This window comes from Acomys minous, assembly GCF_964271855.1.
Source record: "Acomys minous genome assembly, chromosome: 17".
NCBI classification, from domain to species: Eukaryota; Metazoa; Chordata; class Mammalia; order Rodentia; family Muridae; genus Acomys; species Acomys minous.
Genome location: NC_140500.1, coordinates 70,289,316 through 70,315,896, shown reverse-complemented (window position 1 = coordinate 70,315,896; position 26,581 = coordinate 70,289,316). Strand labels below are relative to the sequence as shown.

The window sequence follows — 26,581 nt, the reverse complement described above, 5'->3', positions numbered from 1 at the left end:
TGGAGAAATGCTTATAGTACAATGTTAAAGAGAAAGAGGGGGGGCATAAAGTTATTGTGTAGTTTAAATTCTGATTTCCTGTCTAAATGTTATGTAAACACTGCTCCCCCATTGTCCTCTGATATGTCAATAAAGCAGCTTACAGCTAATCGACGAGTAGGGGAGAGAATAGGGCTGGACTTCCTGCCAGCCAGGGGAGAGGAAGTAGGAGATTCAGCCATGGGGAGATGTCCATGGAGGATCAGGAGGGAAGAGCTGGAGCTGAGGAAAGCTACAAAGTGCAAGTGTCACTGGGATGCTTGCTGGGAGTAAGACAAAAGAGCATGGAGGGTTAAGAACAGACTTAGACTGCTCAAGATTGTGTTGTGAAGCCTTGTGTTATAAAAGAGCCTCAATTATTCATGTGATAGCCAGGTTAAGAGACAAGCTAAGAGAAACAAAAGTTGTTTTTATAAAAATAACTCATCAATAGGGGGATGGAGAGATGGCTCAGAGGACCCAGGTTCAATTCCTAGCACCCATATGACAGCTCACAACTGTCTGTAACTCCAGTTCCAGGGGACCTGGGACCCTCACGTAAATACAATGCAGGCGAAACATCAACGCACATAAAATTAAAAATAAATAATAAAAAAAAGATATTTTGAAAAAAAATTGAGAAAGAAATTTTTTAAAAAGAGAAAGAAGGATGGCCAGGAGAACACTATAGAATCTCCAACTTAAAAATGTGTGCAAGTGCATATAACCTCATGGTGCACTAGGCATGCAGGCACACCAGCCGACACAAAACAAGACTGGGAGGAAACATGGCTATTGTTTTATGTTGACAAATTTGTGTATTGTTAAGGTGAATAACCAACCCCTCCCCAGAATTTTGTAAGGTAAAACTGTGGTTTTGAAACGAGCTCAAAAGTGGTGTTTACAACACAGCGAGGTGTGTTAGACACTGTTCAGAGAGTTGCTTTAACCAATGCAAGGCTTGCACCACCCTGAATCATCCTCCTGAGGGAGTGCCTCTGATCTCTTCTCCCCAGGCAAAGGGGCAGTGCCAAGGGCAGTCTTGCCTATTCGCTGACCAGAGAGAAGTTGCTGCGTTATGTTAAAGGTTGCTTACTTGTAGATGGTAGAGTATGAAATACCCACCAGAAAGTCTTCCAAAGAAGGCTCGAAGAGTAGCGACTGGACCGTGAGAATCAGTTCTGTGAGGAACATGGGGATGAGAGACTCATCTTCTTCCTGCTTTTCCATCAGTGGCGCCCCCTGGGAGGACCACATGCACACGGTTACAAGGACCCCACCCAGCAGAATGCTATGGAGGACAGTGAACACACAGAGATGAGTGGACTTGACTTCAGACAATGAGCTAAATTTAGATCCTTGGCACGTGGAAGTCTTTCTGGGGATAATACCATAGGAAGAACAAATAAAAAGATTGGAAGATGATATACAAAGGGAAGTAAAAATGTCTTTGTAAAAATGGAAATGCAAGCAAACTTGGAAAACTACTTTAAATAGAAATGGGGTTCATATACTTGATGGAAGCCTCACGTTCTAATAGCCAGTATTGTGACAGATACTCCCTTGCTCATTTCTGTGGCTGTCATAAAATGCCCTAACAAATAGGTGCACTGGAGACAAGGGGGTTGGTTGGGCTCACAATTCCAAGCCACAGGAGGTCACTGAGATGAGGTCAAGGCAGGACCTCAAGCCACGAGCCACATCATGTCCACAGTCAAGAACAGGGGCAGAATGCATCCTTGCCTCCTTTTTTTTTTTTTTTACTCTTCCTACTTCTATAGGGCAGGGGCTCAGCCCAGGCAATGGTGGCTGCCACCTAGGACACGCCACCTTCAGGGCAGGCAGCCCGACTTGCATTATTCTTCGCTAAGACTCCTGTCCTGCATGGTTCTGGGCTGTGTCAAGAATGACCATTAAAACTAACCATACAACATTCAAAGAGAAAGTTCTCAGTTTTTCCATAACATAGAAAACCACAGCAAAAATTCTGACACAGAGACGCTCCTCAGGGAACACCTGGAGACTTGATTTTGTCCAAATGTACCTTTTTCTCACTGACTTCGGGCTTTTCCTCAGTGACCCACTTCTGGATGACGTCCGCCGAGGGGGTTCGCTTTAGTTTGTCAGAGAGAAAATTCAGAAGCGAGCTGACGGTGTTCACGGTTAGGACGTGCAGCGTGTTCTGAATTAGGTAGTCATTCAGACGGATGAAGCTTGAGAGAAAGGCAAATGCTCTCAGCTTTCTGTGCCCACTACATTTTCTTTTTGACTACTACATATTTTCAACAGCAACTCTAAGGCAGGAACTTAAAATTTAAAACATAATGCCTCGGGGAATTTTGGTTGAGTTATATTAAAACACGAGATAGTTCAGATAGTTGCTCTTAGGCTTTTTTCCCTTGAAAGTATAACTATATTCAAATATAGGGCATCGACTTAACGACTCCCCATGGGCTATTTGATGAACAAGATGGATATTAAGTATAATACATCCATCCCCCTAGTCAAGCAGCCACAGGAGTTCTTCAAAGAGCTTTAAAGAAAAGATCTATGCATACAATGCATGTAACTTACATCTGCAGGTAAAGTATGAGATCTTTGCAGTTTAGCTCATATGGGGCACATACTCCTGTAACATGATTCTCATGGTATTAATGCCCTTTGACAGGAACTGTTAGCCCAAAGGCACCGATCTGCGTCCTTAGTGGAGTGTTGGCACTGCAAGCTGTATCTATGTTTTACATGGGGTACCACTGAGCCATCTCCCCAGCCCAGGGCTGGCTTGTTCATGTCTTTAAAAGGGATAGATTCCCTACTTTATCCTGAAAGAAGATGCTCTCACCAGGTGAGCCTCATGCAATGATGCCTTTTGCTGGCCTGTTCTGTGTACGTCATTTTTTCAGATTCTCCGTAAGCGGGCAAATCAAATGGAGTTTCAATAGAACGTTTAGTATTTAACTTAAAGTAATCTGAGGAAAAGACAAGACAGAAATCTTTTGTAAACATTTCATCTTTCAATTATTCATTCAAAGAAAAACAAACAAACAACCAAAGTACACAAAGTACAAAAGAAACATGATCCTTTGGTTTGTGAAACAATCCTTAACCCCAGAAAGCAAATAGAATAGAATCTACACATGAAGCAGAACTGTGGTACAAGTGAAAAGAGAACAGTTATTTAACTCTGAAGAAAGTGGAAACACCGGAGAGAGAGTATTTTAGAAGGCAACCCCCTTTTGGGCCCTCCCAGTTCTTGGTCCTTCATACCCTGGTAGGGTTCAAATACACAGTCATCAGGGATAAATCCTTCGGCACGTAAGGCAAAGCGGCACGACTTCCGGACCACATCTTTTGCCTCACTTCGGAAATCTTCCAGGCGCTCTGTCACCTGAGCATTCACGGGGGTGGGGGGGGGGTGGGGGGGGTGGGGGGTGGGGGGTGGGGGGTGGGGGGTGGGGGGGGTGGGGGGTGGGGGGGGTGGGGGGTGGGGGGTGGGGGGGGTGGGGGGTGGGGTGGGTATAATTAGTCATAGCAAAGTCTCCAGAGAAGAGAGGCGTCTGAAACTTGACAGACAACATCCATTACCTCCTGCAGCCGCACAATTTGTGCAGCCTTGAAGTCCTGCAGGGTGTAGGTGTGAAATTTTTCAATATAACAAAGTCCCATAAAACTCAGTTGATAGCACATGTCATTGATTTTAAGAAGAGCTGGTAGCAGATACTGAATAAAAAAAAAAAAGAAGAAGAAGAATTAATCATTGCTTAAACTTTAAAGTCCTACACTGTAAAAGTATGTGCCACACAAAAATCGGTTATGAAGTGGTTATAGGTACGTGTGTGTGTGTGTGTGTGTGTGTGTGTGTGTGTGTGTGTGTGTGTGTTACCGTGGCTAATGAGGTACAAAAGTCAGTCATCAAGTGGGAACTCTTCAGAAACTTTTTTGTAAAAGAATTTCTCAAGTTACCATATTTCGTTTGCCCAATTGTCTCCCTTTCATGTTGAGAGGCATGCATGTCTTTTGGCTATTAAGGAGCAAAATTGAAGGCAAGCAGCAGAAAACTGTGCATTTTAAATTTCATTAGCTTCAGCTAATAGCTACTAAAAGGCTTTATGATGTCCAGTCACAATGATCACAGAAGGGACCACTTATTAATCTAAAAGGCTATGATATTGACATTGAACAAAATAAACTTTACTTTAAATTTACCATGGCTAACAAGATGTGCTAGAAAAGGATAAACAAAGTCATCAACGACTCAGCACTTCCACCCCAATAATGTTCCCAAGGGGGGAAAACTTATACATGAATATTGATAATGTGCTTAGAAAATATTTTGAAAATTTATAATGTTCTCAGAAAAATTATATATGGATATTTATTTGTTAAAAACCACGTTATTTGTAATTGCCAAGAAGCAGAAAGAATTCAAATATCTATCAATAAATAAAAAAAATGAAGTAGGTGAACCACACAAAGAATTACATTTAGCCAGTGAAAATAAATGCTATTTCACAGCACAGGGGCATTTTGAAGAGATTAGATTAAGGGAAAAATGTCTGTCACATTATATGATTCCATAGTGCATAGAGTGGGCAAAGTCATGGAGACAGGAAGTAGATGTTGGGGGAGGAGCAAGGGAGCTGGGGAGAAATGGGGGATGGCTATTTGCGGCAAGTGGAGCTTCTTTTTAGGGTGACGGATATGTGCCAAAATTGACTGTGGCAATGCTTGGTCCAACCTGTGAACACACTAAAGTAAGTTATATTACTAAGTTATACACTGTGGGCGGGTGGATATACACCAAGCATATTAAATTATGTATCAACAAGTTGTTAAAATATAGATCCAGGTGCTTACAGGGATGGGTATTTTCATAAAAGAAACATGAAATAAAATAGCAGGGCCAGCAAGATGGCTCAGCAAGTAAAGATATCTGCCACTAAGCCTGAGGGCCTTAGTTCAGTTCTAGGGATACACCAAGTAGAAGGAGAGAACAAATCCCATAAGTTGTCCTGTGACCTCCACACATATATGTGCAAGCGTGTACACACACACACACACACACACACACACACACACACACACACACACACACACACACCAAAGAAGTAAAATGCAACAAAAATGTAAAACTAGGCGCTGGAGAGGTTGCCGAATGGTTAGGAGTACTAGCTGCTTTTCCAGAGGACCCAGGTTCGATTCCCAGCACCCACATGGCAGCTCACAACTGTCTGTAACTCCATCCCCAGGGGATCCAACACTCTTCTGGTCTCCACAAGCCCTGCACACATATAGAACACAGACAAATATACGGGCAACACACAAAATAAAGGTTAATTTTTTTAAGTTTAAAAAATGATTCTTAAATAAAATGTTTCAATTTCATGCATCTTCTTTTAGCCTATTCTAGAAGAATCAGCCCCCAGAGTCACTTAATTGTGCCATTGTGCTTGTGGGATGTCAGTTAGCACCTAATAGATATTTGAACAACAAAAGTAGGTAGAATGCTAGGTGAACCTTAGCTTAGAAAGATGAGAAATTTCTAGCACGCTAGGAAGAAATTTAAGAGGAGATACTCTCATGACCATGACAGCACTGACAAAGTGACAGTCTTCAGTATAAAAGGACAATAGGACTGGGAGAGGCCATTTAAAAGATGGCTCAGTGGTTAAGAGCACTGCCTCAGTTCAATTCCCAGCAACCACATGGCGGTTCACAACCATCTATATCCTTAGATGCAGGTGTACATGCGCATAGAGCACTCATATACATAAAAAGGAGAAATCCAGGAAGATTTTTTTTTCATAATGACTTAAAAACCCAATATAATCTATACATTGTTCAAAGCATGGTAAAAAAGAGTTCGAGTGGGAGCCGGGTGTGGTGGCACACGCCCTTAATCCCAGCACTCGGGAGGCAGAGGCAGGTGGCTCTCTGTGAGTTCGAGGCCAGCCTGGTCTACAAAGCGAGTCCAGGACAGCCAAGGCTACACAGAGAAACCCTGTCTCAAAACAAAACAAAAAACAAGTTCAAGAGGCTAACAAGCTTGAAGTGATAGATGCTGAGTCTGAGGCTAATGCTGCACGGAACGAGCGATATCCTTACACAGTTTAGCATACGCAATGGGATGACCGGAGAGGACACATCCTAACACTTACTTTGCGTGGTTAATTTTAATTATTATTGATCTATATTTATCTTAGTTCTCTCAACCTCTTCTACTGTACAACTGACAGATTATTCTCAAAGAGAAGCAAACTGTGCCTGCTGACTCTAGATAACTAGTGTTGTAGAAACAGGCTGCCTAAGTGTTGCCTGCACGACATTGGCATACTTAGTCATAGACCGGGCAGAGGCGCACGAGCCTCCCCTCGCCAGGGAATCACCAATCAAAGATTTGTAAACTGCCTTTAATTGAAGGAGCCACTCTCTTCCTACATGCCTGCCTTTTGCGGCCCTAGTTAAGGGGCCAGAAGACATGCTAGCTGTTGCGAGGGGGGAAAAGGCTGTTAAGTACTTTTACCAAGATGAAATAGTCTATGCCAGGCGTTTCTATACCAACACTCGTGACCAAGTCACACTTTCTTGCTCCTAATGCTTTTAAAACACGATTAAAGAATACGTACAGGATTAACAATGAATAGATTTTTTTGCAGTGCTTTCCGGCAGCTCATGATTTTCTTGGAGCGGACGTTCTTCCTCCACACGCTGAAAGCCTTCCACTTCCGGAAGAGCGAGAAGATGGGGATCTTGGTGAGCTCCCTGTGGTACAGATACTCCTTCTCCCACCGTTCGAGCTCGATGTACTCGATGTCGTCGTTGTAAACGTGGGTCACCGCCCTACTGCTAATTGTGTAGTAGTCATTTTTATTGATGTTTTCATAACTTACGACCCTGTGGGCAAATACCGATTGAGACAAATGGGTCAAGTATTGCGAAGTAAGCAATGGAAACGCTTTTTGGTTGTTGTAGAGAGATAAAAGTATCAAAGGACAAGACCATTGAAAGCTTAGCCAATTCCAACAAACTTTGAAACTAAAGAAAAGTCTCAAGGGAGAAGGGCAAACTTCAAACAGACAAGATGTTGGACAGATGTCATGTTAGTGACATGTTCAATCATTACAGCTGAGTCATCTTTTCAGCAAAAGAAGTCCACTGTAGACACTTTTATACATTTACTTACAGGCCTGTGCCATTCAGGGGACAACCTGTGGGAGTCAGTTTTCTCCTTCCACTATGTGGGTTCTGGGGAGTCCAACTCGAGGTCTGCAGGCTTGGCTGCAAGTGTCTTTACCCACAAGCCATCTTGCTACCCTCACTCTAGACAATATTTTTCTTGAGATAGGATCTTACTATGTGGGCCTGGCTATCCTGAAACTCAGTACATAGATCAGGCTGGCTTTGAACTCACAGAGGGCTGCCTGCCTCTGCCTCCTGAGTGCTGGGGTTAAAGGTGTGTGCCACTACGTCCTGCTCAACTACAGATATTCTTAACTTAATGTCCTTTCATACAAACTTCTTGAAATTGAGTTTGTATTAATTAGTAACTCTTTAGAGCTTTGGTTCTCAATCCGTGGGTCCTGACCCCTAGCAGGGGGGTGGGGTGGAGGGGGTGGGGTGGGGGAGTGGGGGGTGAGGGGCGGAGGGAGGGGCGGGAGAAGGGAGAGGTACTTACGCTATGATTCATAACGGTAGCAAAATTAGTTACGAAATAACAACAAAAGAAATTTTGTGGTTGAGGGTCACCACAGCATGAAGAACCGTATAAAGGGTCACAGCATTAGGAAAGTTGAGAATTCTAGGGATTATTCAATATCAACAGCACAAAAGACCCTTAAACTATCCAGTACTGGCAGAATTATGAGAAAGATGAAAGGAAACATGAGTTATGAAGAGTAGAATAAAAATCCTAATTAAGCTCAAATATATGCCTAATTCATCACATGAATTACCGTCAAAAGTTTTGTAACTAAAGATGCAGCTTTTCATCTGCTCTCAAGGGCATTCCTCAGCTTCATATAGCAAAAGAAGAAGAAATGCAAAAACGGGACAAATTAAAAGGGAAAAATAAGGGCAGATTTTTTCCCTCAAAACAGGGTTTCTCTGTGTAGCCTTGGCTGTCCTGGACTCACTTTGTAGACCAGGCTGGCCTCGAACTCACAATTCCACCTGCCTCTGCCTCCTGAGTGCTGGGATTAAAGGCGTGTGACACCAGGCCCGGCTTAAGGGTAGGTTTTTTAAAAGAAGATTGTCGATTTAAAAATTCCTTGACAGGAATTTAAGGCACAAAGATATTTTCTGCCATTTTACATATAGCAACAAAGCAAGTGCTGCTTAAATGAAATAAGACAAGTGTGAAATATGGTATACCACCTTTTCAAAATATGTTCAGGGATATAGGAGAGTAGCACTCATAAAGAGTCTAGGGGAGTCTAGAGTCACGAGACAACAAGTAAGCACAAAAATCAAAGCCCAAATCATTTCTGTATTAAAGCCATGCAAAAGTGCCCGCAATAGGGGCTAGAGTGGGTGCGCGGTGGTTAAGGCTAATGGCTGTTCTTGCAGAGGACTGGAGGTCAATTCCCACCCATGTCAGCGGCTTACTTGTTACTCCAGCTGCAGGGGACCTGTTGCCCTCTTCTCGCTACCACAGGTACTAGCACTCCTGTGCACATCATACCCTTTCCCCCACAACACACATACATAATTAAAACATAAACAATTTGAATAGTTTTAAAAAGTATATGCACTAGATAAAGAGTAGACAGTGGCACCGCAGTGAGAGCCAATGTTTCCCACCTATATATTTTTGGTTTGGCTCTGTGTTTTGAGTCTGGAGAGTAAGGTCCTTACAGAGAGGCCTTTCAAAGGTCTGCGAAATGCCTTCCATGACTGAAGATCAATGAGATACACACTTATGATCAGCTTTTAAGAGATCAGAACAAAAATTCTTATCTGCTCTGGGCCTCTTAGTCAAAGCGCTATGAACCATTCCCATAAGCCAGTTTGGGCTATTTCTTTATATTTTTACATTAATAAAACAGGAAAAAAATGTTGCTTTCCTACTTCACTGCTGCTTTGGAAAACTCTACCTGCTTTGCTTTCATCTGACCTCAGTGTCTGACTTTTTGTACATATTCTGATGAACACACACAGGAAAATGTGTGTCAGGCATTGCACGAAACATCTGAATGCTTTTCCTTTGACACTATCAATAGCTGAAGATATAACTGGAACGTATTTGGGTTCTCTCCATCATATGAAACTTCAACTTGCCTCTTGTTTGAGTCACCATTCTGTTGCTGTGGAGAGATGCCATGACCAAGGTAACTCTTCTAAAACAAAGCATTTGATTGGGGGCTTGCTTACAGTGTCAGAGGTTAGTTCATTATCATTATGTTGGGGAGTCTGGCAGCAGGTAGGCATGGTGGTGCTGCAGTAGCTAAGAGCTGCATCCTGAATCATTTGGCAGGGCAGCTGGTGTGGACTTCTTAAACCTCAAAGCCCACCCCCAGTGACATAATTCCTCAAGGCCAAGCCTCCAGTCCTTCTAATCCTTTCGAATAGTGCCACTATTGAGTGACTAAGCATTCAAATATATATGTGCCCATAGGGACTGTTCTTATTCAAGGCACTATACCACTGAAATTTCAATCAGCTCAGGTGTCTCATTAGCATCAGACATTAAAACCAAGTAAGAACAAGCAGATGGCCACTGTTTTAGACATGTCTGGAAAACTTGCTCTGTGTGCTAGCTGCTGACGGGGGGCCATGGGCCCAACAGCTGGGGCCCATGACATCGATCCACTTGCTAGGGATTAATGCTACTTAGAGATTTATTTTTATTTTATTTCTTTACAAAATATTTTCAGGCCTCACCACAAAGCAAAACACAGGTAAACCTTTCACAAGCATGCATTACATTTTTATTGTTATTTATTTGTTTATTGGGATGGGGGCATGCCACAGAGTACATGTGGTCAGAGGAAAATTTGTAAGCATCATTCTGTGTTTCTACCATGTGCTCAGGACACGAGCCTGTGGGGCCAGTTTGTGTCCAGGCTCAGACACTGGATCCTTAGCGTGGAGTCATACTGGGTGCTTATGGAAAAACTAGAATCCAGGTCAAACCCAGACCATGAATCCTCATGCATTCCAAGGTCAACAGCTTCCTAGACCATGCTGATAGAGATATTTATGAGCTACTGGCCTCCACTTGGACATTTACAAATAAGAAAAAACTGCAGAGCCCAAGTGAGTTCACTCTCACGGAGACACTTAAAAACTGCCATGGCATTTTCCCTTCCTCAGCATCTCTTATAATTTCCTCCATACTGACAACAAAAAGCTGGCCCTAACTTCCTTTTAAGTATTATAGACTCTTGGCTACATTTTATCTATCTGAACTGTGCAGAACATCTTCCTGTTTGTCGATAGCCTTTTCCTGACCCTGCTGCTCATCTAACTGGAAGCTTCACGTCTTCCCTTGTCCCTTCAGAATGGTGTGGGCCAGCAGCCATATTCAACCCCCCCCTTCTTCAACATCCCATGGACCAGCTTTGAGGCCCATTAGTCCTTCTCCCCCACTTCCTACATCAACTGTGATTTTTTTTGAGGATTTTAAATATATAAAATGAAATATGATCATATCTATCTCCATATCCTCCCCCAAACACGCCCCTTCCCAACTTCATGCTTTATATATATATATAGTGTGTGTATTGATTAGTGTGCATGCATGTATGAAAATACATGTGTGCATATGCATGTATGTGTGTGTGTGTCTGTACATGTGGAGGCCAGAGATCAACATCAACTATTATTCACAGGAGTCATCTGTCTTATTTCGTGACACAGGGTCCTTTACTAGCATCTGGGGCTCATTGATTAGGCTAAGTTGCTACCTGGTGAGCTCCAGGGGTGGTTCTGTGTTCACCTCACCAGCACTGGAACGGCAAACACATGGCACCATGCCCAGCTGTTTATCTGGGTGCTGGGGACTGAACTCAAATTCTCATGCCTGAAAAGAAAGCACATTACTGACCCGAGCTGTTTCCTACTAGTGTGACAAGACTCTTCTCACAGAGATCCAACCCAATCCAATTAGCAGACAGAGGGGGCAGCCAGGTCAGTGAGAGCCCATACAAATTCAGATGCTGTGTGCAATGTTCTGTGATCTTATTTCCTTAGGCTTGTCCACTGCTGAAAGGTTCTTCCCTGAATTCGGACCCCAAGGTTCTGTGCTTTGGGAATGCCAAAGCAATTGCTCTCCACCATACAGTCATAACTCATTTTTAGCTCCTCCCCATGCAGAAATAGTTTACCAGTCAGGGTTGTTTTTTTTTTTAAATCATAATCAATGTTACTTAGAAACAATCAGCTTAATTAACAGTTTACCAGGAGAATGGAGTTGTGATTTTAAACAAAGGTCATGTTCCTGTGAGGCATAAAAATGTTCTATAATCCTAAAACACTTCCCAGATTTGCTATAAAACACCCACGTAGAGACAGAACTTTGATGACTGCAAGGGCTTGTGAAGATGCTACTGATGATTTCTTTATATCATACAATAAAACAAATGCAAGGGGCATAGTCCATCAAGTTTGATAAAAGCTCCATGTAAAATGTAGTTCCTAAGTAGCCATGGCGAGGCCCCTAACCCTTTCTGAAGTAGCTCCCGGAGTCTCACATCAAGACTTGGTGCAGGATTTGTTGAAGGTCTCGGCTGCCACCTCTCAGGAGAGAACTAAGTAAGCAGGAAGCAGCGAGTGGTGGAAGATGCTTTATTGCCCTGTGCCAGTCGACTAGAAATTCCCAGCACTTGGGATGACTGGTCCTCATGCAATTAGCTATCAAAAGTACCATCACTTTTAACTCTAGAGATGCCTCTTTCTGTGGCAGATGCAGTGCAGAAGTTTCTGGTGGCGGTATAGTTGAGCTAAAGCCCAGTCTAGCCTTTCCCTGCTGAGATTATAGCTTGATATTCTATTTTCTCAGTGATAAAAACAAAATAAAGAAGTGTTTGTAATACCGATCAGAATACATGCTAAAACATTATGTAATGCTACATAAATATATGAGAAACACAGCAGTGCACTGCCTTGTAAAATAGTTAACTTTTGTACCTAGAAAAAGGAAAGATAAATGGGAGATATAAATAAAATTACTGTATGAAGAGTCACTTAAAATTGGGAGACAATCAAAATTACTTTTGATCACATTTATCATCTGTACCAAATCAATTATGAATAATATTTACAGTCTTATTTGTGATTTGTTACACTAATCGAATGAATGGCTTTATAAATGAGAACTCACTTCAGGTTATATGTGTCGTATTCAATGGAAGACTTGGGCACTGCCGAAATCATGTAAAGGAACCCAAGGTGCTCGTTCTCATGGACGATTTTGATGATTTGCAAGGGGTCTCTAATGTTGGCTTTGATGACTTCCTCTCGGTCCTGGAAGGTGTACTTGGGATAAGTTGAAGACCTCTTTCCGAAGAGCCCTCTTCTTCCGATACCCGTGCGCGGCAGTTTAGACGGAGGAGGGGAGAATACATCAGCAGAGGGGCGATGGGGCTAAACAAAGACAAAAGTATTAAGCAGGAGCTTCAGCAAAACGAACAAAGGAGAGGAAAAAAAAAGGCCAAGACGCAAAATCCCCTCAAAGAGGCTGACCGCGTTCACTTGCCATTAAGGAGCGGCATCTCAACCCTCACCATTCCTTTACCACACAACAGTCCCGCGCGGCCTTCTCTCTCTTTTTTTTTTTCCTCCTTTATTAATTTATTCTTGTTACATCTCAATGGTTATCCCATCCCTTGTATCCTCCCATTCTTCCCTCCCTCCCAATTTCCTCTTATTCCCCTCCCCTATGACTGTTCCTGAGGGGGATTACTTCCCCCTCTATATGATCATAGGGTATCAAGTCTCTTCTTGGTAACCTGCTGTCCTTCCTCTGAGTGCCACCAGGTCTCCCCGACCAGGGGACATGGTCAAAGGTGAGCAGCCTTCTCTCTTTAACACCACACTTATTGCACCATGTGCTGCTGGCTCTCTGGGAGCTCAGCCCTCTCCTTGCTCAGTTGCGCTCTATCTGCCTCCTCTCAGCCTTAGCACTTTATTTGGATGGCTTTGATGTTTTTCGGTGAATGCAGCCGCAGGCTGCTTCCATCATATCTTGTAATAAGCGGTGCTTCTTTGTGGATGGAGCTCTGGGAGGACGGCGCCAGTGACCACTGGAGATCATTGCTATCTGGACCAGCGCTTCTCAAATCTAAGTGCACTTGTGGATTAACGGAGATGTAAAGGACTCGTTTAAAGGGCAGGTTCTGATTTGGTACTGCTAGGATGGTGGGCCTGGGATTCAGCATCTCTAACCTGCTCACAGTGGAGGTGGCACTGACCGGTAGCTGGACCACACTTCCGAGCAGGAAGGCTGAGTGCCACCCTCCCTCCCTGTGCTCACCCCCCATATATATATATATATATATATATATATATATATATATATATATATATATATATATATATGTTTCTCCCAGGCATCTCTTTTCTTCCATGTTTCTCTTTAATCCCTTTAAGCAAATTCCTTCAATTTACAACCAGGAACTGTGCATTGCTCAGAAGCTGCCATTCCTGCTCAGCCATCCCATCCATGGAAGATGCCCATATGGTTTCTATTCTTAACCCTCAAGTTTGTGAGGGTTTTTATGTCAAATGAATCAGTTTTTTAGAAGTCAAACATTTCCCTGGCTCTACTTAGATTCTCCCTCAAGAAGGAGGAACAGCTTCTCCCATCTCTCTTTCTTTCTGAATTACCTACCTACCATCACTTAAAGGAGTGGTTCTTAACCTGTGGGTTGCAACCTCTTTGTGGATTGACTGACCTTTTCACAGGGGTTGCCTAAGACCATTGGAAAACACAGATACTTACATTATAATTCATAACAGTAGCAACATAACAGTTAGGAAGTAGAAATGAAATAATTTTACAGCTGGGGGTCACCACAACAGGAGGAAATGTATTAAAGGGTCCCAGCATTAGGAAGGCTGAAAGCCACTGGTTTAAAGTTAGGCTCTGATGAGCACTTGTCAAGTTCATTCCTAAAACGACTATAAAGCAGTCGATTGCTTTAGAATTCCCATTGAGTACACGATGTGTTTTGGGCTACCTTGATCTCTATCTTTTCTTCCTCCTCCCTCCCTCCCTTCCTCCCTCCCTCCCTTCCTTCCTTTCTTCCTTTCTCTTTTGAGACAGGGTCTCACTATGTAGTTCTGGCTGTTCCGGAACTTGCTATGTAGACCAGGTTGGCTCCGCCTGCCTCTGCCTCCTGAGTACTGGGATTAAAGGCGGGCGCCATTTTATTGCCCCTCTTCAGAGTTTCCCAAGAGTTTCTCCACTTCTAGTAAAAAGTCTATTACAAATTTCAAATAATTATATATATATATACATATATATATATATTTAACATTATATAATAACACCATTAACATGCAAGAAAACATCAGAAGGCAATCAAGATGCCAGATGTTTCCTCCCATGACTTTCCTTTTCTGTGCTCATTTTCCTTAGAAATACTCTTATTTTTCCAGGCGTGTGAAACTTTATCCACATTCTTAGGAACTGAGAGCATGAGAGCACCGTGACAAACCTGGCAGTTTAAAAGATTAAGTGGTTTACACGTCATACCTGCTTCCTTTTCACAGCCTCCTGAGCCTCCTGAGAAGTAAGTGAAGACCTTTCGGCTGTGCTTGGCTGAAGGATGCCGGGGAGCATGAGCTGCTGTCGGTTCTGTTTGTATATGTAGTCTGGCTGCTTGTGGTCTTGGTAGATCTTCAGCACTGGCTTTGGGGAGTAAGAGATGGGGTCATCTTGTTAACGTCATTGCAGACTTTATCGTGACCACGATTGGGCTCTCGCCCTGTTGGAAGTTCATCTGCTCTGTTCTAAGTTCCTATGCAAGCCACAGTCCTCCTGCTTCCTGCCCCTGAGCTGCTGCTCAGAGAAGACTTTTCTGCTTGCTGTCAACACTTCTAGAACTGCGTTTAAGGAAAGCTTGGAACCATGGAATCACTTACCTCTAATGAACGGTGGCAAATGCACCACCACTCAACTGTTGGAAGAAACGGGCACCACCACACAAGTCTGTGTGCTGAAGGAAAGAGGGCCAAGGCTCTGGGATGCAAAATGACCTTTAGAATGGGGCACCTGAAAATTACCAGTGGATACTCAGGGGAAACGAGGTCAGTTTCCACCCTGATTAGTTTTGGTTATCTTGACACAAACCGGAAGAGTCATGTGGAGAGCTACCTCCTGATCTGCAGGCCCAGAGGAGGAGAGAAAGACTAAGCCTGGCGTGGGCTTTTCAAACTTCAAGGCCCACCCGCAGTGACACACTTCCTACGACAGGGCCACATCTACTCCAACAATGCCACAGGTCCTAATCCTTCTAATCATTTCAAATGGTGTCACTCCATGGTGACTAAGCGTTCTATGAGCCAATGGGGGCCGTTCTTACTCAAACCACCACACAACCTCCCCAACAACAATTTACCATGAGACATGAGGTTAACCATGGAAACTATGAACCCTTCAAAGTCCAATATAGACTTCAGAGGCAGACTGAAGATGTCAATAGTAGCACGGCTCTAGTAAGCTTGCAAAGATCGATACTAGGACTGAATCCCAAATATGGAAGCGACTTCAGAGACCAGAATGCCAACTGAATGAGACAGACACAATAGGCGCAAAGAAAAGAGAGGATCCCGACAAATGCAGGGAAGGAGAGCAAAACACAGAAAGCACATGGTTTTTCCTTTGTTCGTGCTGTGTGTATGCATGTGTATTTATATGTGAACTGGGGTCAGAGAACAACTTTTGCTGTCATCCCTCAGGTACTGTCCACCTCATTTTTTGGAGACAGTCCTCCCATTGTCTTGGGACTCACAAAGTAGAGTAGGTAGATAGCTAGCCGGTTCCAGGGACCTGCTTGTCACCCTCTTCAAAAGGATAGCACGCACATGCCACCCTAGCCAGCTCCACACCCACGCTTGTTTTGTAATGTGAATTCCAGGGGATTGAACTAAGGTCCTCATGCTTGGGAGATGTCCTGGTTTGCTTACTATTGCTGTGATAAACACCGCGGTGACCAAATGCAATACAATGTGGGGAGGAAAGTGTTTACTTCCTCTTGCAGCTTACAGTCCATTAAGGGAAGTTAGGGCAAGAACTCAAGGCAGGCATCTTGAGGCAGATAAATGCAGGGAGAAAGAGAAGGGCACAGAAATCTAAGGAGCAGAGACCATGGGGGAATGCTGCTTACTGGCTTGCCTTCCAGTCTCACAGTCAGCTATTTTTACATTTATATCTCCCAGGACTGGTTTAGTGGGCTGGACCCTCCCACATCAACGATCAAGAAAATGCCCCATCGACCAATTCCTCCACAGGCCAATCTGATGGAGGCCTTTTCTCAATTGAGGTTAACCCTAACTTGTGTCAAATATACACACACATGCATGCGTGTGCACGTACACACACAAAGCCAGCATTGTGTGTGTGTGTGTGTGTGTGTGTGTGTGTGTGTGTGTTGACACTTGGGTTTTTTTTTCCGAGACAGGGTTTCTCTGTGTAGCCTTGGCTGTCCTGGTCTCGCTTTATAGACCAGGCTGGGCTCGAACTCACAGCGATCTGCCTGCCTCTGCTTCCCGAGTGCTGGGGTTAAAGGTGTGCACCACTACACTTGGCTTTTGACACTTGTTTTTAAATTCTATTTTATTTGAGGTATTCAAGCCTCTACCTCCCTTCCACCAACCCCTTAACTCTGAGTAAGAGAGAAAGGAGGTTAGTGGAGAGAGGGGGCACAGACCTCTTTACTTCTCCCAGATGTTTAGGGTCCATTAGTTTCTTTGGGGACAATACCAATCTCCACCAACAGGAAACACAGCAAGCAGTCTCCTCCAAGCTGTTGTATTGAAACATTTCTGTCCATCTATCTCCAAGCCGTCACACTTTCTGTCTCTGGTCTCTCCAAACTGCTACACACCAGATGCCACCACCACATGGCACCCTTTCTCTCTCCAGGCTCTGCTATTTATCTTCCTCAGAGTCCTTGACCACACCCCTCTCTGTGCTGCCTCAAAGTAGGCTGTTACCAGCTGGTAAAGACCATGGCTCGCACGAGGCTATTATTAGCTGTGGACAAACTGAGGCCCAAACTAAAATTCCACACTTGGGATTAAAACAAAACATATTTACACAGCATAACTGAGTTTACAAAGAAATCAAAACTTCCATTACGCAAGTGTGTGTGCATGTGCGTATGTGCGTGCATGTGTGTGTGTGCATGCATGTGTGCATGCATGTGTGTGTGTGTGTGTGTGTGTGGTTTGTTTGCTTGGGTTTTCCTTTTTCCTTTAACTTACCAGAGGCTCCAGTTTTACAGGCTGCTGCAGCTTTCTTGTCCTCTCTTGAGCTTTAGTGGAGTGCCTAAACATGAGAGTTTGACGTTTAGGTTCATTTTCTTTGAGTGTCACATAATTCAGAACTCCTTTTGCTCTTATATTGTTTAGTCTGGCAAGCACAGCATTTCCTTCTTCACGCTGTTCAATGTCTTCCAGGTCAATCTCACTCTCCGTATCTTTGGAAGCCATCCTTACTCCTACACGAGTGGAATAAAGAAAAAAAAAAGGTGCAAAGTTGAACGAAATTGGGGAGAGCTGTAGGGAGTGGAGATGGAATTAAGGAATAGGGGGAAGTGATTTCACATGCTTTCGCCCAAAGAGCACAAATCAAAGCTGTTGTGGTCCCCATCAACAGAGAGCTTGAACCAGAGGAATGCCGACTGAGAAGTGTGCTGGGCGTGGCTTGAAGAAGCCCTGCTCTGGGAACTACGCTGGCTCGGATTGGGACGGATGCAGAGGTGGGCACTGAACACTACATTTCTCAGATCTGCATGTGCGAAACGTCTCCCAGGGAACTTCTTAAAAACGCAGGTAAGGGGGCTGGGAAGACGGCTCCATCTGTGAAATGCTTGCTAGACAAGTGTCGTAGTAGTGTTTCCATTGCTGTGGTAAATCGCTGACCAAAAGCAACTTGGGGGAGAAAAGGGTGTGTTTCATCTTACAGCTTGTAGTCATCCTGAAGGGAAGTCAGGGCAGGGACTCAAGGCAGGAATTTGAAGCCAAGGTCATTAAGGAACATCACTGATTGGCTTGCTCAGCCTGCTTTCTTGTACAACCCAGGATCACCTGCTCAGAGGTGGCACAGACAGCGGTAGACTGGCCCTTCCACGTCAAGCACCAAGCAAGAAAACGCTGGACAGACAAGCCCTTAGGCCAATCTAAGGGAGGCATTTTCTCAGTTGAGAGTCCTCCCCAAGAAACCCTAGCTTGTGTCAAGTTGACACAAAACCAAAACAGGACAACAAACACCAGGACCAGAGTTTGGATCCTGAGCACCCACGTAAAAACCAAGGCACAGAAGTGTTGCGTGTAACTGAAGCCTTGGGGAGTGATGGCAGACGGGGGTGAACGCCAGGGCTTGCTGGCCAGCCAGATCCAGTGAGAGATCCTGTCTCAAAAAAGGGGATGGGGGTGGAGAAGCAATTGAAGGAGACAGTCCAATGTCTCTAGCCTCCCATGTGCCGATATGTACATGCAAGGGTGCACACACAATTGTGTACACACACACACACGTCCTGAATTAGGCGTTGACATACCTACGTTTTAATCTGGATTGGTGCCAATAGGAATCAAAATCCTCTTATGCAGTTTCAACTTCTCAAGTAAACCTGTTAAAAACGAGAGGTCTCGGTTTTAACTATGTATTTTATCCAATATCCGAACTATCCTTTCAATACTTAACGGTGCTCTGTAATGCAGGGTTATCTTAATTTTCTGATTGCATTTATACCTGGCGTTTAGGAGCTGCCCTATTGGACAGGATAGGTCTAGATTTAAGCAGTCACTGTAAGGTCTTGGGCAAGTCTTACATTTCTAGTCTTTACTTTCTGGTCCCCTAAGATAGTAAACTATCGCTGAATCCATCCTTCTTGAGGCTTTCCATCCCTGAGTGTCTGGCTCTGCCCAGAGCTCAGTTCCATTGGACTCACCAAGGGGTTCAATAGCGGCGTTTCTGAGGGGTCTCCAAAGACTGAGAAATGCCTGGTCTGGGAACAGAAAGCCTAGTCTCTGTGGAAAATATTTCCTGTTGCTTAGCAACCACTGGGCCTCCAAGGACGCTCCGTGCGCCAAGGAGGAGCCTGTCGTTGCTGGCCAGTAACGCGGAGCTGCGCTACTGCCTTCGCTCTCCCAAGCCAGGAGCGCGCCAAGCAATTGAACCAATCGGTGCCTCCAGAGCGTTTGACGTCACTAGTTCTCAGGGAGCAGGCGCAAATTCTTTAGGCTGGAAATCCCAGGCAGGCTGAGTGTACCGCAAGGAGAGGTGGTTCCGTCATTCTGTGTGTTCCTTCCTTCCTGAATGGTCTGTGATCTTCCATCCAACCTCTTGCAAGAATCTGCTGTCTCTCAAGAGTCTAACTTGACGTTCGCCCACATCTTAAAACCCTGAGGTGAAAAAAGAGAAAAAAGAAAAAGAAAAAAGAAAAAGAAAAGTCTGAGGAGGAGGGTGGGTGGACTGTGGAAGCCCTTCCTTACAAATTTGGTAATCACGCCTGGAACTGCCTTCTTTTTCTCTTCTCCTTTTTACCTCTTCCCCTTTTTACCGTGTTCAAGCCTTGGATGGCGACCCCTTAAGTGAAGCCGAGAAAACAGCGGCACAAACCGCATTTAGCATGCTAGCTTGAAAACCCTACCTCCCCTCACACACGAACTGAGTATTGAGCTGACATTTGTCTCTTGCCACATGAAGTTTTCAGGAAACATATTACAAGAATTCTGTTCTCTCCCTTCATATGGATCCCAGGATGAAAGTCATGTCACCAGCCTTGGCAGCAGATTGAGCAATCTCACTGGCTCTAGGGAGTGTTTAAATTATATATATTTAAGTTGGCAACTTGGCTTTTTAGCAACTTGTAAAAATTAACACAACATATTTTATAAATGCACACTAATTTAGTAGCAAAGGTCTTTTTGAATAACGAAGGCCTGATGTTAAACAAGGCTCATTAGGCATGCTACGGCATCTAAGCGGCTTGGTGCACGGCGTGAGAACCTACAGCTCTGGACCCAGGCCTGGTCCTTGGAAATCCAGAGTTTCTCACTCTCAGCCTGCTTCTCCCCACTCCAGCATTCGACACACACACACACACCACACCACACACCACACACACCACACCACACACACCATACACATTACACAGCACAGCACACACACACACCCCACCCACACCACACTACACACCACACACACATACATCACACACACACACCACACATACACATACACTCACACCACACACATTACACACCACACACACACCACACACACACCACACACACATACACTACATACACCACACACATACACACTACACACACCACACCACACAAACACCACACACACTACACACACATACATCACACACACACCACACATACACATATACTCACACCACACACATTACACAACACACACACCACACACACACCACACACACCACATACACACCACACACACATACACTACATACACCACACACATACACACTACACACACCACACCACACAAACACCACACACACACCACACCACACACACGTACAAACCACACACACCACACACACACACACACACCACACACATACACACCACAAACATACCACACACATACCACACACCACACACACACTACACACTACACTCACATACACCACACACACATACACACTACACACACCATACCACACAAACACCACACACACACCACACACATACAAACCATACACACACCACACACACACATACACTCCACACACCACATACTACACACCGCACACACCACACACACATATACCACACACATACCACATAAACATACACCACACACACTACATCACACACACACACACCACACACACATACACACCACACACACTACATACACACACACCACACACACATACACACCACACATACATACACACCACACACACACTACATACACACACACCACACACACATACACACCACACTACACATACACACCACACACACCACCACCACCCACACACACCCTCCCCCCCCCCACACACACAGAAAGAGAGAGAGAGAAACCCTGTGTGTCAGTAGGCTGAGGTGCCACATTCTATCACACTGCTTATAACAGGAGTTTCAACTTTGCCCCATTTGGCAGCAGGTCAGGACATTGTCTGGCTTCAAGGCTCTCAGCCTGAATTTTCCAGGGTGCCCTCGCCTGCTGTCTATTCACAGCTTGTTCAAAACAGCTTGCTACTACACATAACAAGCTGGCATTTTTTAAAGTTTGCTTTTTTTTTAAGAGGGGAAGGGAGGATGGCTTGTTTTGTTGTGTTTCTATTTCTAGAATTATAAAATTAAAAATACTGGTTTTCCTTCACATTAAATGATGTTTATTTCTGAACATATGGCCTTGTCTTTGCAGATAATATGCTAACCCAAGGGAGTGATTTCAAGAGTTCAAAGTCATTGTTAGTCATGTAGAGACTTCCATTAGCCTGGGAAACCTGCAACCCCATCTCAAACTAAATCAATAAGATAAAATATACAATAGAGTTAAAGACACATGCCTGTAATCCCAGTACTCAAAATGCAGAGGCAGGCAGAGCTCTGTAAGTTCAAGGCTAGCCTGGTCTACAAAGTCCAGGACAGCCAGAGTCACACATAGAGAGAAACCCTGTCTTGAAAAACCAAAACAAAACCAAATCAAACAAAACAAAAACACCACCCCCCCCAAAAAAAAACCCCAACAAAAACCGACCAACCAACCAAATAAACAATCCCAAAACAAAACAGACTTAGAATGCAAGAAATAATGTAAAATATCCCACTGATGTTTTATATTAACTACATGCTGAAAGTATAATATTTTAGGTACATTGGGTTAAGTAAAATATATAATTAAAATGAAAAACGATGTGCTAACACCAATGGGTTTTATCTCTCTTTAAAAAAAATTACATACTCATTTTGTTTGTTTGGTGTGTAACAGTGGCACACATGTGGGGGTCAGAGGACAGCCTTTGAGAATCGGTTCTCTCCTTGCACTATGCGGGCCCTGAGGATCAAACTTCAGGATGGCAGGCTTGGTGGCACCTTTACTCTCTGAGGTGACTCCCCAGCTCCATTGATGGGTCTAAATACTGCGTCTTCCATTAATGTCATTGGAGTGCATTGAAAAGCAGAATGGTCTGTATTGGCATCCTTTTGAAGGGGTTTAAGTATTCATTTTAATTACTTTACTTTATGTGTATGAGTGCTCTGCTTTCGTGCATGCCATTGCACCATATGTGTGCCTGGTGGCCGCGGAGGTCAGAAAGGGACATCAGATCCCTGGAGCTGGAGTTACACAGATAATGACGAGCTGCTGTGTGGGGGCTGGGAATCAAACCTGGATCATCTGTAAGAGCAACCAGTGCTTTCAACTACTGAGCCAGCTCTCCAAGCACCTGTATTCATAATTTTATAATGTGACAAAATTAATTTTTTGGTAGTGAATCAAGCCTAAAGAAACCCGATAAACGACATTGGTTTGTTGGGATTTGAAGAGAAAATGGCACTGGCTTTCACTGAAAATCTGAGGTGGCACTCTGGAAATCATTCTGAAAAGAGGTTGTGAAGCCACCACTCTGGAAATCATTCTGAAAAGGGGCTGTGAAGCCACCACAGCAAGAGCTGCCATCTGTGCAAGCATTTTCTACACTTTCCTTCAGCGTTTAAAACTATATACAATAAATATGCAGTAACGCCAGACCTTATTATAGAGAATTAAATGGGCCATGAAACAATTTACATAAGATGATTGTCTTAGTTGTGGTTGCCACTGCTGAGACGAAACACCATGACTTAGAGAGGAAAGGGCTTATTTGGCTTATGCTTCATCACCAAAGAAAGTCAGGACAGGAACTTACAAGTCACAGGAACCTGGAGGCAAGAGCTGATGCAGAGGCCATGGAAGAGTACTGCTTACTGGATTGCTCCTCATGGTTTGCTTAGCCTGCTTTCTTATAGAAGGCTTACCTTCTCAGATCAATCACTAATTAAGAAAATGTTCTACGGGCTTCCCTATGTCCACATCTTATGGAGTGATTTCCTTTTTATTAGATTTATTTATTCACTTTAAATCCTGGTCAAAGCACTCTCCCACCCTCTTTCCCCTTTCCCACCTCACCTCCTCAGATAAGAGGACCCTCCCACCAACACACCCCAGCACATCAAGTCATGTCAGGACTAAGTACATCCTTTCCACTGAAGTCAGACAAGGCAGTCTGGCTAGAGGAAAGTGACCCAAAAGCAGGCAACAGAGTCCATGTGAGAGACAGCCCCCTGCCCTCCACTTGCAGGGACCTATATGAAGATGAAGCTGCCCATCAGTTACGTATCTGTCAGGGACCAATGCATGCTCAGTCTCTGTAAGCCCCCATGGGCCCAGGTTAGTTGACTCTGCTGGTTTTCTTGTGGAGTTCTTGTCCCCTTTGGGTCTTTATATCTCCCTCCCCCACCCCCTCACCCCTGCACTCTTCAACAAGACTCCCAGAGCTCCACCTAAGGTTTGGCTGTGAGTCTCAGCATCTGTTTCGGTCCACCGCTGGGTGGAGCCTCTCAGAGGACAGTTAAGTTAGGCTCCTTTCTGCAAGCATAGCAGAGCATCCTTTGTAGTGTCAGAGGTCGACCCTCTCTCATGGGGTGGGTCTTAAGTTGGGTTAGTCATTGGTTGGCCATTCCCTCAATCTCAACTCTATCTTTATCCCCGTACTCCTTGTAGGCAGGGTAAATTTTCGGTCAAAGGCTTTGTGAGTGAGTTGGTGTCTCCCTCTCTCTACTGGAAGTCCTGCATGGCTAGGAGTGGCCACTTCAGTTTCCATGAGTCACCCCTATATGTTCCCAAGAGCCTTCCCTGTGGTAGGTTTCCAGCTTGATGCGGAGATGCCTCCCCTTGGCTTCCCTTCTCTTTCCCAGTTCTCTCTCCTCCCACTCTGCTCTCCCCAAGATCTGATCCCCACCCTTATTCCCCTCCCCACATCCTCTTCCTCCCTGTTCCCTCTCTTCATCTACTTTTGATATTTATTCGATTTGCCTTTCTGAGTGAGATTCAAGCATCCTTCCTTGGGACTTCCTTGTTATTGAGCTTCTGTAGGTCGGTCGATTGTAGTACGGCTATCCTGTACTATATGGCTAATATCCACTTATAAGTGAGTATGCGTGTCTTTCTGGGTCTGGGTTACCTCACTCAGGGTGATATTTTCTAGTTCCACCCATTTGCCTGCAAATTTCATGACTTCCTTGTTTTTAATAGCTGAGTAGTATTCCATTGTGTGAATGTTCCATATTTTCTTTATCCATTCTTTAGTTGAGGGACATCTGGGTTGTTTCCAGTTTCTAACTATTACAAATAAAGGTGCTGTGAGCATAGCTGAACAAATGTCCTTGTGGTATGAAAGAACATCCTTTGGGTATATACTCAGGAGTGGTACAACTGGGTCTTGAGGTAAAGCTATTCCCAATTTTCTGAGAAAGCGCCAGATTGATTTCCAATGTGGTTTTTCACATTTGCACACCCACCAGTAACGGAGAAGTGTTCCCCTTTCTCCACATCCTTACCAGCATGTGCTGTCACTTGAGTTTTTGTTTTCAGCCATTCTGACAGGTATAAGATGGAATCTCAGAGTCGTTTTGATTTGCATTTTCCTGATGACTAAGGACATTGAGCATTTCTTTAAGTGTTTCTGAGCCATTAGAAGTTTCTCAGTTGATAATTCTCTGTTTGGCTCTGTACCCCATTTTTAATTGGATTATTTGGTCTGTTGGTGTTTAATTTCTTGAGTTCTTTATGTATTTTGGATATTAGCCCTCTGTTGGATGTAGGGTTGGTGAAGATACTTTCCCAATCTGTAGGCTGCTGTTTTGTTCTCTTGACAGTGTCCTTTGTCTTAGAGAAGCTTTTCAGTTTCATGAGGTCCCATTTATTAATTATTGACCTTAGTGCCTGAGTTGTTGGTGTTCTGTTCAGGAAGTTGTTCCCTGTGCCAATGAGTTCAAGGCTATTTTGCACTTTCTCTTCTATCATCTTAAGTGTATCTGGTTTTATGTTGAGGTCTTCGGATCTACTTGGACTTGAGTTTTGTGCTGAATATGGATCTATTTGCATTTTCTACATGTAGACATCCAGTTAGACCAGCACCATTTGTTGAAGATGCTTTCTTTTTTTTCCACTCTATGGTTTTGGCTTCTTTGTCAAATATCAAGTGTTTGTAGGTATGTGGGTTTATTTTGAGTCTTTGATTTGGTTACACTGATCAACTAGTCTGTCTCTATGTCAATACCACATAATTTTTATTACCATTGCTCTGTAGTACAGCTTGAAATCAGAGATGGTGATATCGCCAGAAGTTCTTTTATTGTACAGCATTGTTTTGGCTATTCTGGGTTTTTTATTTTTCCATATAAGATTGAGAATTATTCTTTGAAGGTCTGTAAAAAATGTGTTGATATTTTGATTAGAATTGCATTGAATCTGTAGATTGCTTTAGGTAGAAAAGCCATTTTTACTATGTTAACCCTATTGATCCATGAGCGTGGGACATCTTACCATCTTCTGATATTTTCTTCAATTTTTTTCTTCAGAAACTTGAAGTCCTTGTCATACAGGTCTTTGACTTGTTTTTTTTTAAAATAGTTACAACAAGATATTTTATGTTATTTGTGGCTATTATGAAGGGTGTTGTTTCCCTAATATCTTTCTCAGCCTGTATGACTTTTGTACAGAGAAGGGTGAGTGATTTTTTTTAAAAGCTTATTTTGTGTCTAGACATTTTGCTGAAGATGTGTACCAGGTGTAGGAGTTCTCTGGTAGAATTTTGGGGGTCATTTATGTATCCTATCATATCATATGCTAATAGCAATACTTTTGACTTCTTCCGTCCCAATTTATATCCCTTTGATCTCCTTTAGTTGTCTTATTGCTCTAGCTAGGACTTCAAGAATTCTATTGAAAAGATATGGAGAGAGTGGGCAGCCTTGTCTTGGCCCCGATTTTAGTGAAATTTCTTTACGTTTCTCTCCCCTTAATTTGATGTTGGCTATAGGCTTGTTGTATATTGCCTTTATTGTGTTTAGGTATGTGTCTTGTATCTCTGATCTCTCCAAGACTTTTAAGATGTCAGTTTTTGTCAAAGGCCTTTTCAGTATCTAATGAGATGATCATTTGGTTTTTATTTTTCTTTCCATTTGTTCACATGATGGATTACATTGATGGGTTTTTGTGTGTTGGACCAATCCCTGCATCCCTGGGATGAAGCATACTTGGTCATGGTGGATGATGTTTTTGATGTTTTCCTATATTCGGTTTGTGAGTATCTTATTGAGCAGTTTTCATCAATGTTTATAAGGGAAATTGGTCTGAAAT

At 43.6% G+C, this 26,581-nt stretch overlaps 1 protein-coding gene across 3 annotated transcripts in view; it reads right to left on the bottom strand.

Annotated features, from left to right (window-relative positions):
* The window catches only part of DNAH6 (dynein axonemal heavy chain 6), a 211,276-nt gene extending 191,992 nt beyond the window's left edge, over positions 1-19,284 (bottom strand). For 2 of the 3 annotated variants that reach the window (XM_084766547.1, XM_084766549.1), the window contains exons 1-11: positions 19,134-19,284; positions 18,741-18,812; positions 17,446-17,681; positions 14,714-14,869; positions 12,338-12,600; positions 6,645-6,912; positions 3,604-3,738; positions 3,286-3,406; positions 2,861-2,987; positions 2,063-2,231; positions 1,144-1,260 (exon numbers count right to left, since the gene is read on the bottom strand). In XM_084766547.1, coding sequence (XP_084622673.1) covers positions 1,144-1,260; positions 2,063-2,231; positions 2,861-2,987; positions 3,286-3,406; positions 3,604-3,738; positions 6,645-6,912; positions 12,338-12,600; positions 14,714-14,869; positions 17,446-17,673 — 1,584 coding nt within the window. In that variant the 5' untranslated portion in view covers positions 17,674-17,681; positions 18,741-18,812; positions 19,134-19,284. The remainder of the gene's footprint in view (positions 1-1,143; positions 1,261-2,062; positions 2,232-2,860; positions 2,988-3,285; positions 3,407-3,603; positions 3,739-6,644; positions 6,913-12,337; positions 12,601-14,713; positions 14,870-17,445; positions 17,682-18,740; positions 18,813-19,133) is intronic. The other variant, XM_084766548.1, reaches the window with a different exon arrangement.
* Positions 19,285-26,581: the final 7,297 nt, after the last annotated feature.